Raw genomic sequence first — 12,869 nt, 5'->3', positions numbered from 1 at the left:
GTTTTATAGGTTTGATCTTTAGTAGTGTCACAGAAATTGGGTATACTCTGTTCATTTATTACTTTTCTCTCATTTTTGCTTATGAGTGATAAGTCATCAACCTTGCCTTTGGGTTCTAGTATTATTCTGGTTTTTTTCTAATTGCTGATGAGGCTTTCAACTGACTTTTGACCCAACTTGTCACTTTCAGAATTGTTCCTTTTCTGTTTCAATTGCATGCATTCACCTGTGTATTTGGATCTTTCTTGAGTTTCTATTCAATCACATGGTGACATGCTACTGTCGCATTTTCTTGGGTTTGGAAAAAGTCACAAGTTGAATGCAAATGCTGCATTTCCCATCTTTAGCCAGAAGACTCAAGAGCAGATATTTAATCCATATTTAACTCTCAGTAAAGATTCTATCATGACGCACAATTAGAAGTGACTATTGGAATTTTTTAAAGTCCTACTCTTCCAGAAGCTTATTGCCTTAATCCTTAAAAGAGGCTTGAAAACCTTTACCTGTCTGAACTTTGACTATTATATATTTGATATGATAATCCCCTCATTCTTTTTCTTTTAACAAGCACTTTTAAGATAAAAAATTAAGCTTTGCATTCCAGTTGCCTAAAGCCCAAAATACTCTCAAAATAGGTCTTGTCACATAAAAAAAAATTAATTGCTTGCTTTGTTCCTAGTTAGCTTTTCATTAATTTGAGGGCATAATTTAAGTGACAGTTAGCTGTATCACCTTTGCTTCTCTCTGCTAAAATAGAAATCTCTATTTAAAAGTCTAATTAAGGAAGTTTCCTGAAATATTTATTTTGAGGAGATTAACCTTTACTTTTTTGAATTATGAAGTAATATAACTGTAACCATCAGAAAAGGCCCATTGGCTAGCTATTGCTCTGAAAACAATCTACTCTAACACACATTGGTTTTAAACAGCAGTCACCCTATTTGCAATTATGTTGGACTCAACTGGGAGAGTCTTCTGCTGGATTCATATGAAACTAACATATGGCTGTAACTTTTCATTTGCTCATCTGGCAGTTGGTGCCAGCTCTTCCCTTTCTTTATTGTCTCATCTTCAGAGAGGCTAGTTTTGGCTTCTTCACCTTGTTAGACTTGGGGCAACAACCCAAGCTGCTAAGAATGCAAATGAAGACCCATGTCTGAGATCGCTTTTCTCATAACCTCTTTGAAATAAGTCACAAGTGCTATTCGAATTTACAGAGTAAAGATAATAGATGTTGCCCACTGATGCAAAGAGCAAGAAATTCACATCCCAATGTAGTATGGAGGAAATAGTGATAAGGGTAAATTTTGGTCATTTTTTTATTTTCTACCATAGTATCCTCTAGCTATAATTTACTGTTATTTTCCACATTTGGATGGTAGATAGGTAGGTAGGTAGGTAGGTAGGTAGGTAGATAGATAGATAGATAGATAGATAGATAGACAGATAGACAGATAGACAGATGGATAGACAGACAGATAGGTAGATAGATAGGAGAATCCACTCACATCCCAAGGTTTTTATAGCCCCCATCCAACATTACATCAAGCTCAAAGCATAGAATATGCTATTCTGTCTCAGGTTAGATACAGATGAAAATCTGTGGGTCCAGTACCATTGTGGCCAAAAATCTGTGAATGAAAAAGATAAGCAAATATTCTATCCCAGCATTTCCAATATGTAGTGATGAGACAAAGGCAAAATAACTGCAATAGACACTATTTTAACTATGCAGAACAACAACAACAACAAAAAAAAAAAAAAAAAAAAAAAAAAAAAAAAAAAAAAAAAAAAAAAAAACCCAAGGTACCAGAGCAGTCACCTGTAGATCCATCCTGAAATCTAGCTGGCACATAGTCCAGGCTAACCCATTTCAGAAACAAGAGAGTTGTTCTGATATGCCATCTGGGTCTTTTCCTTCTTTGACATTGTTTTCAATTTTTAAATATATAAAGGTCAATTATATAGCTATAATTATCAAATTATTGTAGAACACCATTTCCATATATTTAAATACTTCCTGACAAAGTTATTACTTTTTGCACTTTTAAATCATGGTTATTTTCACACTGTTGAGAGTGCTTACTTTAATGATCTAAATAGAGCAGTTGACTAGAGAAATCTAAGAACTTGGTGGACTAGATGTTGTTGGACACAGGAGGAATACATTTAAGTTCGTGACTTGTGAAATTAAGTACATGGCAGGTTTTTAAAAATGGAATAGAGGAAGAGACTTTTTTCTTTTATAAAACTAGAGATCAAAAGTTTTGTTTTGGATGATAGCTAACCCTTTCCTTGAGCACTAAGGCATAAAAATTCTCATTTTTCAAACAAGCAATTATGTTCCCCCAAATACTCAGAGGGTTTTATTGAAGACACAGATTTAATGGGCCAATAAAACTTGAGCCCAAGTCTTCAGTCAGTCTACAAATGGCTCTATAGGGCATTCTTCATCCCTCAATATTCCTCTGCTTCAGTTGACAAATGCAAAGGTAGGGTTGATATTCCCTCAATAAGATAGGACTGGACTCTGCACAGTGCCGAAAGTATCAATCATGACACAGCTAACTTGTCAATTTGGAGTCTACTAGCCTCAACTACAATTAAATTAAATTTTAGATTAAATTAAATTAGATTAAATTAAAATTTACTTTCATTGGTGCATTACCCACAGCTCAGGTTCTCAGTAGGTACATTAAGTGGAAGGGTACAATATTGCATAGCAAGGATGGAGAGTGCTTTTGTCATCACTGAAATTTCTGTTCCCAAGTGTTCAACTCTAGGTGATTCTGATTAACTTAAAGTGCAATGAAGGTGGGGTCACTTCCTGATACAGGGGCTCTAAGAAAAGTTTAGCAAAAACCTTTCCTGCTTTGAAGTTGACATGTTTTATAAACTGACTCTAAACTAAGCATTTGTGAATACTTTTCCTCAACTCATACCCTTGAATGTCTTCCTCTCTTTTACTAATAAGTGTAGAGTCAGGTCTGAGAGAGAAGCTGGGTTAGTTTCACCTTTCCATGTTGTACATTAAAAATACATAAATATGTAATGCCTGAGATACCCATGTTCCATCACTTCATGTACTATTCACAATCCCAGGGTACAGTGCTCTGCAATGAAAAGCATACCATTTACTTGTTAAACAACTCCACATATGGTAAGATTTTATTGTACCTCTGTGAATCGTTGCCCATTGCAAAAGCCAATCAGTAAAAAGCAAATACAACACTAAGATATTTATAGCTAAAACACAGCATGGGCCTTCCTCATCCCTCCCCTCTTAGCAAAAAAGACATTGAGATATGTAATTCAGGGTTCTCTAGAATCACAGAACATGTGGAATGTCTTTCTATATTGAGGGAATTTATTATGATGACTTACAGTCCAACTCCCCAACAATGGTCATCTGTGAATTGGAAGTCCAGGAATCTAGTAGTTGCTCAGTCCCACAAGGGTAGTTGTTTCAGCTTGTCTTCTGTAATAGATTCCGACAGATGTGCTGGCAAGTAAATGCAAGTGGCAAAGAAGAGCGAATCATCCTTCTTCCAACGCCCTTATGTAGGTCTCCAGCAAAAGGGGTAGCCCAGCTTAAAGGTGTGTACCACCATGCCTGGATCTGGGACTTGTTTTGTCCCAGGTTGACATGGGCAAATTGTGCTCCTAGAATGTCCTTTTACAAATAAACAAGACATGAAACAAGTAGATTGTTTCTTGAAATTTTATTTTTATTCTTTTATTCGTATGTATATATGCATATATATGCATGTATATTCACATATATGTATATATGTGTGTGTTTACATATATTATATACATCCTTCTATGGCCATTCTATACATGGATCAGCACTGTGTGTTAATACATCTGTGTGCACATGTCCTTCCCTAACACAAACAGCTCTTTGCCTGTTTGAACCTTGTTTTCCTCTTTCACTGTGCTGGTGCCACAATGCCTGGTTCATTTTGGATGTTTGTAATATTTACTGTGAGTTGTCAGTCTTTCCAGTTGCAGAGTATCCACAGTGGAAATGTATTACTCCATGCTCATCTGTCCCCCACTTGATGAATTAGGTGGGCGATTTCTAGCCTTTACTATTATAATTCATGCCATAGTAAACATCCTTGTATGTCTGTGACTTTCATGTGGACAACCATATCAGTGGAATAAAGGAACTATTGTTAAACTTCTCTTGCCAAAAGAGAAGTTTAGATTGAAAGTAATATGAAGATATTTACATGATATTGACCAACCTGGTCAAATGACCCCCAAAGATTCTATATTTCTTCAATATCCACCCAGGATTTTGTAAGAGCAGATCCAAGTTTCTAAGCTTGTAGACTCCTCTTCAGAGACTTGTGGCTTTGAGAGATGAATTTGCTAGAATTGGTCAGGTCAGTGTCCATATGTCTGTGTGTCTGTGTGTCTGTGGGTTTGTGTGTCTGTGTGTCTGTGTGTCTGTAGGTTTGTGTGTCTGTGTGTCTGTGTGTCTGTGGGTTTGTGTGTCTGTGTGTCCATGCCTGTGTCCATGTCCTTGTGCATGTGTGTGTGTGCGTGCGTATGTGTGTGATATTTTGTGGCTAAGAAAAGCATGAAAACTACAGTATAGTGATTTATCATTGTCCCTTCTCTAATTCCCCCTATTTAAGAGAGAAAGCTCATAAAACAGAGTCCAATGCCTTAAACATCCAGTGTTGAAGGAATGACTCAATGGGTATCTGGAAGAAATGGGATGAGTAGAAAGAACTCCATGAACTGGAGAAGAGACCAAGGTGTAAGAAGATAAGATAGCCAGTGTTCTCCAGAAGGTTAGCTCCTTTAGTGCTACGTTGGAGATTACTGTGTGTTTTCCCTATACTAGTGTGAGGAATCCATAAGTGCATGGGCAGTCTCTGCCCCCAAGAGGCTCACATGGAGAAGCAGGGATTCATGGAAGACTTGCTACAGAGTAGTAAAGCCAACAGGTGTGAAGACCCCTAATTCTGAGACCTTCCTAATCATTTGTTTATCATCTTGCCTAATTCTTACAAAAACCTCTGAGGCTATTGGAAGCAATGTTTTTTATTTCCCAGATGAGAAAACCTTAACTCCCAACTATGAGCCAGGTACCACATAGTACGTGGCAAAAGTTGGGAATGGACTGGGGTCTATTTAAGTTCAGCATCTTCAGGGAAAAGCCAGAGATGCTGAGCATGCCCAAGGCTCAACTCCTTTATCCCTTCTCATCCCATCTATGGCTTTTTTTCAATGCCATGCTACTGTTTATAGTAATGATGGAGAGGGGCATCAATCAAGAGTATTAGAGAGGGAAGAAGGGCCTGAGCTGATTTACAAAGTGAATGGGAACAAGAACATTCCAGGCAGAGTTCTGGCCAAACTTTTAGTGCCAACTTTTAGGAATTAGGAAGTATCCCAAGTATAGAAAGACAGACAAATGGGATAGTGAGGAGGAAAGCCCTTCCATCCAGGAAGATCTGAGTTCTAATCCTGACCCTGCATCTTATTAGCTAAATAATTTGGACTACATGCCTTAACCTCTCTGATCCTTTGCTTGTAAGGCTGAGCAAGTAAGTTTTTTACCTCATGAGTTGTTGAAAGGATTGAATACATTTGTGGTTTTGGGTGCTTAGAACGGTCCTTGGCTCATGCCCACCGTGTTTGCTTGCATTATGGGCTGTCCATATTCTAGGTACAACCTAGATATAAAAAGAAGGAAAACAAAATTTTATCCATGAGGCTTATTATAGAGAACTACTGCATGCTCTCAGATGATATAAAAGATGCCATGAAAAGAGATGGAAGCAGAAAACCATTTAATGGAGGAGACATGGGCTTTTAGTTCTGATTTTCCCATCAAATGTGGTTGAGCTCATGAGCTTTGTAATTTAAGTCTAAATGGTTTTTTTTATTTGTTGTCTAATTGTTTGTGACATCTTTATTTGATATTAAAATGTAATGACCTGCCTCACTAAGGTGAACAAACAAAGGACAAATTTAGAAAGAAATACATGTGGTGTAATTTTTGATTTTCTCCTTTTACTCTTTGGCACCATAAAATATCTAAACAACCCAAGTGAAAATCTGAGATAAGCATTGCAGCTGCTTTAGCTGCTCAGGTTTCTCTCCTGTTTCATATCAAATTGCCCTTAGAGCCATATCTGTGTGGGACCTCAAAGGAAGGAAAGTGGGAGAGATATTTCTCTAAGAAGTCAGCCAATATGATTTTCATAATTCCACATCCTTGGCTTTTCCTCTCCTTTATGTGTCTTCCCAATTTCCTCTTCCTAACTTTGGTCCCCAAATGAAACCCAAGTAGTTCATCCTTCCTCTGGGCCAGTTTTGTCTTTTCCCCTTCTTTGGTCTTCTACAAAAACATGTGATGGCAGTTCCCACTGATGCAAACCCTCCATGCCCTCCTGGACCTGCAATCTAGCCACCCATGAGATACTAGAGCCTCAGAGCTAGGTGTCAGCTGCTTCTTCCAAGTCAGCTCGCATTCTTAACCGGAGAATATTCATGCAAAAGAAGGGTGTCTGCCTTTCCCTGACATACTAGGAAGTTCATGTCATGTATGATCTGTCTTCCTCATTAGACTTAATCTCAAAGACAAAGATCTGTTTCCTTATCAATATATGATCAATGCCTTATAGATTATCTTCTATAAACATCTGATGAAAACATGTAAACAAAGTACTTGATGGTCAAGAGTTGTGAGAGAGACAGTTCAGAGGCAAAAGGATTGTTCTTTGAAGGAGCTGTGATACAGCTAAGAACAACAGAAACTTGCTGGAACAAATATCTTCAAGCTCAGTTAGGAGGAGATAGCAGCCAACACTTCCACACCTTCAGATGGCATCCCACTTATAGGAAGGATCCACTCTAATTTTACTGGGCTGATAGACCATATACTTGGGGAGGTGAATCCATGTATAATATTGATGGTAGTCTACCATTCATCATGCTTATTTTTAGAAAGCGAAGACATGGCCAATTCATGGTGAATGATATGCCTTAGACATTGTGTCTGTTACCTGAAACACACATCCTTTGAGTGACATGGCTACTAGAAACGCAAAGCCAATATTTCTGTTGAGAGGAAGGAAGTGGGAGAAAGGGGGGGGGGGGGAATTAGAGAGCTAGCTCGCCGCTATACACATTGGAACTGGCAGGACAATTAAATGAGAGCAAACACCTTAAGTGTGTGCTTTGGAAAGTCTTCGCCAGGACAGACTATGGAAAGGAAGGCTGGGCTCAAAGCTCAGCCCCACATAGAGTTCTCACTTTAGCCCTGCCCCAAACTGGATCTTGTTACCCAACTTCTGTCTGCTTTACTCAAGCCAACTCTGAGTCTTAAACCCTGCGGAGCAGTATGTGATTACAACATGGGAGAGAGAATGACCGATGGCACAAGAAGGTAAAAACAGACTTCATATCTAATTAGATTTATGTCATGGTCATAATTGGAAGAAATAAAAAAAAAAAGGTACAAGACCTAGATTTGCTATTGGTCTAAGCTTTCTTAATTCCACATAGCCCAAACTCTTTCCCACTGTAATGGAATTGGTACCCAGGATGCCAAGAACCAAAACTACTCAGAGTTATGAGCTCTCTGGTGTGTTCTCTGGGCTCTTTCATGCTGTTGCCGACATACCCTCTAGGACTGCCTGAGGATTCCTCCATGTCAGCAGCATCAAATTAGAACAAGCAGATTCCCTTAGCTCCTATTTATCTTAACTTGTGCTTTCAATGTGTATGTGTGTGTGTGCAGCTTCATCATCCACAACAAAGACACATTCTTCAACAATGCCACAAGAAGCAGAATCGTGCACCATATTTTACAAAGAATAAAGTACGAGGAAGGAAAGAACAAAATCGGTAAGTGTTACCATTACAAACATCTGGTGTTTGGGGATTCAAGAGACCTTTCCCCTGAGCCTCCATACTCCCTCTACCTACCCCCTTGATGGAGAATTCACACATGCACTTAGCACTTTTAATTACTTTCTTTGAACAGCATTTTATCTCATTAATTTATGATCACTGAGAGATTCAATCCAGCCAGGATTGGGGAGCACCCACGAGCAAGGGATTAAGGGGATAATAGCAGGTCTTTCTTAGAGCTCAATTATAAAAAAGCTAAAAGAATACATGTATACAATAATTAACATGAAACATGATAAAGGGAATCATTTCAAAGGTAGACTGCAGAAGTAACTGAGATTGAGTGGTCAGAGAAAGCGTCCTTGAGAAAATGAAATTCAAACTGAGCCAAGAATGGCAGGGGATAGTGTGGAATGATAGAAAGGTGGAAGGGTAGGGTATCACCCGCAGGGGCCACAAGTGCAGAGATGGCTTTGTGTCACACAAGCCACATTCTCTGCTATTAGATAGCCTCCAAACTTTGTATTTTAGGCCTTTTGTGAGAATATTTCCGTGCTATATGATCATGCTTTACTAAATAGGTCAGGAAGGTTTGGGTGGCTTTGTCCTTATCTCTGTCCCAGTCAAAACGTTACTTGAATAATGATCTATATCAGTCAAGGGACAATGAGAAGGCAAAAGTATCCATCATGGAAAGGAGCAGATCTTAAGATAAATAGCTAACTATGGCAGGGGTTGGAGCTGTGAAGGGCTGGCTGGTGAAAGATAGGAGCACAGAAGAGAGGATAGCAGGTCCTCCGTGATCCCTGTCCTCTGTGGTCCCTGTCCTCTGATTCTACTCCACCATTGTATCAGCTGAGGTCTAGAACTGGTATAAGAACTACAACTGAAGCAAAGATGTTTGCTGGAGACGTGCAGAAGCTCTGCTCTCTGTGATAGTCAGGACAACTGTCTAGATGGTTCCAGGAAAGTTGGTCACGGGAAGAGGTTTCACAAGCAGCATTATCCCAGGAAGAAATGTATAAAGATATCAAGAAACATGCCCTCTGTCACCCACACACTGAGGCACTGCTAGTAATGAAGTGAATACCTAAGAAACTTGCTGAGGAGAGTGCTAGATCTTTGACTCCTGACAAGTTTTCAAAGCACAGTCCTTGAATAGACTCCTCTTTCTTCATCATCAATTGAGAGAGTCGTCTACCAAGACTCTCTGACAAATAACAATACTGCATTCAGTGCTCCTTGGGAATACTGAAAGCCAGTCTCTGGCTTCATTGTATTTTATCTGGATTAGTTGTAAAACAGCTTAAAATGTGAGATGAAAACATTTGGCATCAAAACTGCCCCCTCTTCCTGCTGTGAAGTTTTTGATTATGTAAGAATGGTGAAAGAAAGTCACCCATTATGTCTAACAGAACTTCAGCTTGGTTCAACAACCATGTATTGGTTTATCCTTCTAGACAATGATGATGCAAAGATGAGCATCACTTCATAATGACATGTCATCTGAACTAGTGATCTTCAGTAGTAGACATTCAACATATCAGTGTGTTATAAGTTGTGGGGTGTGTCAATAATAATAATGTAAATATTACTAAAGGTACTACTTTTTGAGTTATTTGTAGGTTTTGAAATAGTTTTTACTAGCTCTGTCCAGTTTCACACTGATTCACTTGCTATGTAGTATGTTTATGAAACCATGTGAACTGAAAAAAAAATGTGCTAGAAAGCTGTGTATTAGCACAACTGAAGTTTGTCTTAACAAATAGTTTTCAAGGAATTAATGCAAAAAAGGTAATTTAGGCAATACTTAAATATTCAGGAGATCAGTGTCAACAGTGGTTCTCTTCAGGTGGCAGATCAGCACAGTCTCTGAAAGTATCTCAGGACAATATGATGAAGTGGTGTGAAAAATGGTAAATATTAACAAAAAAATAGCAATAGAAATTCAGAGGAGGAAGTAATTCCTTCCAGCTGGAATATCACCGAAGACAAAGAGGAGAGGACACATCTCCAGGGAGGATGACTATGGCCGACACTATGGGCTGTGTTTGGTTATAATCCCACCTGAGTTAAGAATAACCTTCACAAAGTTAAATGTCCTTAAGTCCAACTGCACTGATGCTGTCTGGGTAATCCATCCATTCCACATGTGTCCAGGCATGGAACGGGTACTTATTCATTTCTCTCCACTACAGTTTTACCTTTGCAGATTAGCAACAAAGTAGGTTGGCTTTTTTTTTTTTCCTTTTTTTCACTACACTAGTGACTCACACTGAGCTTGAGTCCATGAAACTCTCAAATCTGTTCCTCTCACGGTATGTTAGACAACATTTCTCCCACACTGCATGGGGTAGTTGTTCTGCTGAATCTGTGTGTAGGCCATTACATTTACAAACTGTTAGATGTTGTCTCTCTGGATTTGGCAGAGCTACTGAGATGTCTGAGGTTGCAGATCCAATGGCTAAAATGATTTTGTATGGGCATCCAGCCTTACCTACAGGATGTATGATGAAAAGGTTGCTTTTTGTCAAAAGTCAGAAATGGATGCCTTACCCATTGGCTCCAGATGTTATCTTTAGCCTCTGCTTCTCAGCAGTAGAACAGGGCCTTGGAGGTATTTCTGGATGTTGGATCAGACAGTAGTAAGCTTTACCAGATGAAGGCACTGGGTGGACAATGATGAAGGAAGGGGTTTAGCTTCCCCCTATAAAATATAAATCAAAGAATAAATTGTTAACTAGTAAGTTTTGAGCCCATATAATTTGCTGGAAAATATTAAGTAAAACTACAAATGATCTATTTATTTAATATCTCATTATCATCTCAGGTCTCATAAATGAAAGAAAACGCATTAAAAGAAAACTGAACTTCGTGATAGACTCAATGTTCAGCCCATGTTGTTTTATGCTGAATACACTTTCTGAAAATGTCACCTTGCATGAGCCAACATTGATCAAAAATAACACAAGAGTATTGATGTCTAGACATAATTCATAAAGGTATTTTAGTGCAGCATAAACTGTCACTGTGTATGGTTTTCAGCCTCTCTCTGAATGTGTTCTAACTGTGAAAATCAAACCTAGTAAAACCCACTTTCAAAACAGAGCAATTGATTTATTTATGTACAAGTACATTCACAATTACTCTTAAAATTGATTTATATTCTCAAGTTTGTGTTTAGGAGAGTTAAGGTGACAGACTATAAATATTAGTGGGATTTAGTCGAAGCTATCTTCAATATCTAATAGGTCCTCAGGAGTCCCGATTTTTCTAATTCTCAACAGAGATTCCAGGAAATTCCCAGTTACTACATATTCAATAATTTACACATTCATTGCAAATGTATTTGTTAAGGGATTGATATGTGTTAGATAAAATGCAAAATTCCACTAATATTTGCATTTCAAGTGTGTTCCTTATTAACATTTAATGTCAGGCATCTTAAGCCATTGGCATGTTACTATGATTAAAAGTATCAAACATTGGAGGACAAAGGTGAATGATTACACACGTAGATTCCTGTTAGGCTAAGCCTCTTGGATTTTTGTCTAGATTTATTGTATAGAGAGCACTCCTTAAAAGAGAAATAAAACCTATTGAGAGATATAAAACCTCTTCATCCTTTTAGAGATCTTTAAAAATTATTTGATTAATTATTTGAGAGTTTCATACAAATTTGGATCATATTCACTACCACCCCCCCAGCTCATCCATTCAACTCCTCCCAGATCCATCTCAACCTCCCTAATAAAGTGAATAAAACAACAGAAATAAAGTGAATCCATGTACACATGCAAAACTTTATCTGTAAATGCTAATAAAATTTTTATTTATTACAACCTTAAACTATTAACAGCCAAAGTATCCATAATCAAGAGATTGCATAAATTATTATACATTCAAGCTATGAACTCAGCAATAAAAAGAAATGAATCACTGGATTCATTCATAACAGCTTTTGATGTTCTTACAGAGGACCAGAGTTCCCTTCTCAGCAACTTGTTGGATGGATACAAATCATCTAATTCTACTTCCAGGAGATTTGATGCCCTCTTCTGGTCTACTTGAGCACCTGCACTTATGTGCACATATACTACACAGACACAAACATACACACACACACACAGAGAGAGACACACAGACACACAAATAAACAGTCTTAAGAAACAGAGGGAGAGGAAGAAGTCACTTATGCTTACAGTATGGAAAAGTCTCATTCCAAATAAAACAAGTCAGAAGAAATAAGTTAATATTGAATGTCAACATTGATGTGAGAGTCTAGAAAATAAATGAAAATTGAGAGTGACAGAAAACAGGTCAATATTTGTCTTGATGATAGCACAAAAAAAAGGCAGATTACAAAGTGGCAAAATAAAGGTTTTGAAGAGATGGGCATGTTTAATGCCTTTGTTGATGACTCCCTGATGATACAGATATATCAAAACCTAATAAAAGTGCATCTTAAGTATGTGTTCATTATTATATGTCAGTCATACTTTAATTTCCTTGCCCCAAACATTCTTTAAAATCTACCTACCCTTCTATTTTAAAAGTAGAGGATTTTAGAGAATGGAAGAACATGATTGCAAACCATGTTTCTGATGAAGGACTGATATCTGAAATATTTAATGACCTTGTTCAACAGTTTTTAAAAGCACATAACTTGATTTTAAAATGAGCAAAGGATGTTAAGAGATACTTTCCCCCAGAAAACATACAACCGAACAACAGGTATATGAAAAGCTGTTTAACGTCATTAAGCCTCAGAAAAAAATCCAAGTTAAAACCCAAAAGAAATACCACTTAATACCTATTATAATAGCTGTTATCAAAAGGACAAGAATTGGTCCTAGTGGAAGTTAGAAGAAAACAGAAGCCCTGTGCAATACTGGTGGGAAAGTAATTGGTGTAGTCATTATGGGAAACCATATAGAGGCTTCAAACAATAGGTTTCAAAGCATTGAATCTAAAATGACTTATAATCC

General features: G+C 37.8%; 1 protein-coding gene across 5 annotated transcripts in view; it reads left to right on the top strand.

Moving 5' to 3' along the window:
* Positions 1-12,869, top strand: part of Ano4 (anoctamin 4) — a 367,952-nt gene that overhangs the window by 286,549 nt on the left and 68,534 nt on the right. For all 5 annotated transcript variants that reach the window (XM_076919930.1, XM_076919933.1, XM_076919932.1 and 2 more), the window contains one exon: positions 7,769-7,875. In XM_076919930.1, the coding sequence (XP_076776045.1) occupies positions 7,769-7,875 (107 nt within the window). The remainder of the gene's footprint in view (positions 1-7,768; positions 7,876-12,869) is intronic.

Source organism: Arvicanthis niloticus, chromosome 22, assembly GCF_011762505.2.
Source record: "Arvicanthis niloticus isolate mArvNil1 chromosome 22, mArvNil1.pat.X, whole genome shotgun sequence".
Taxonomy (NCBI): domain Eukaryota; kingdom Metazoa; phylum Chordata; class Mammalia; order Rodentia; family Muridae; genus Arvicanthis; species Arvicanthis niloticus.
This window is presented reverse-complemented; position numbering and strand designations above follow the sequence as displayed.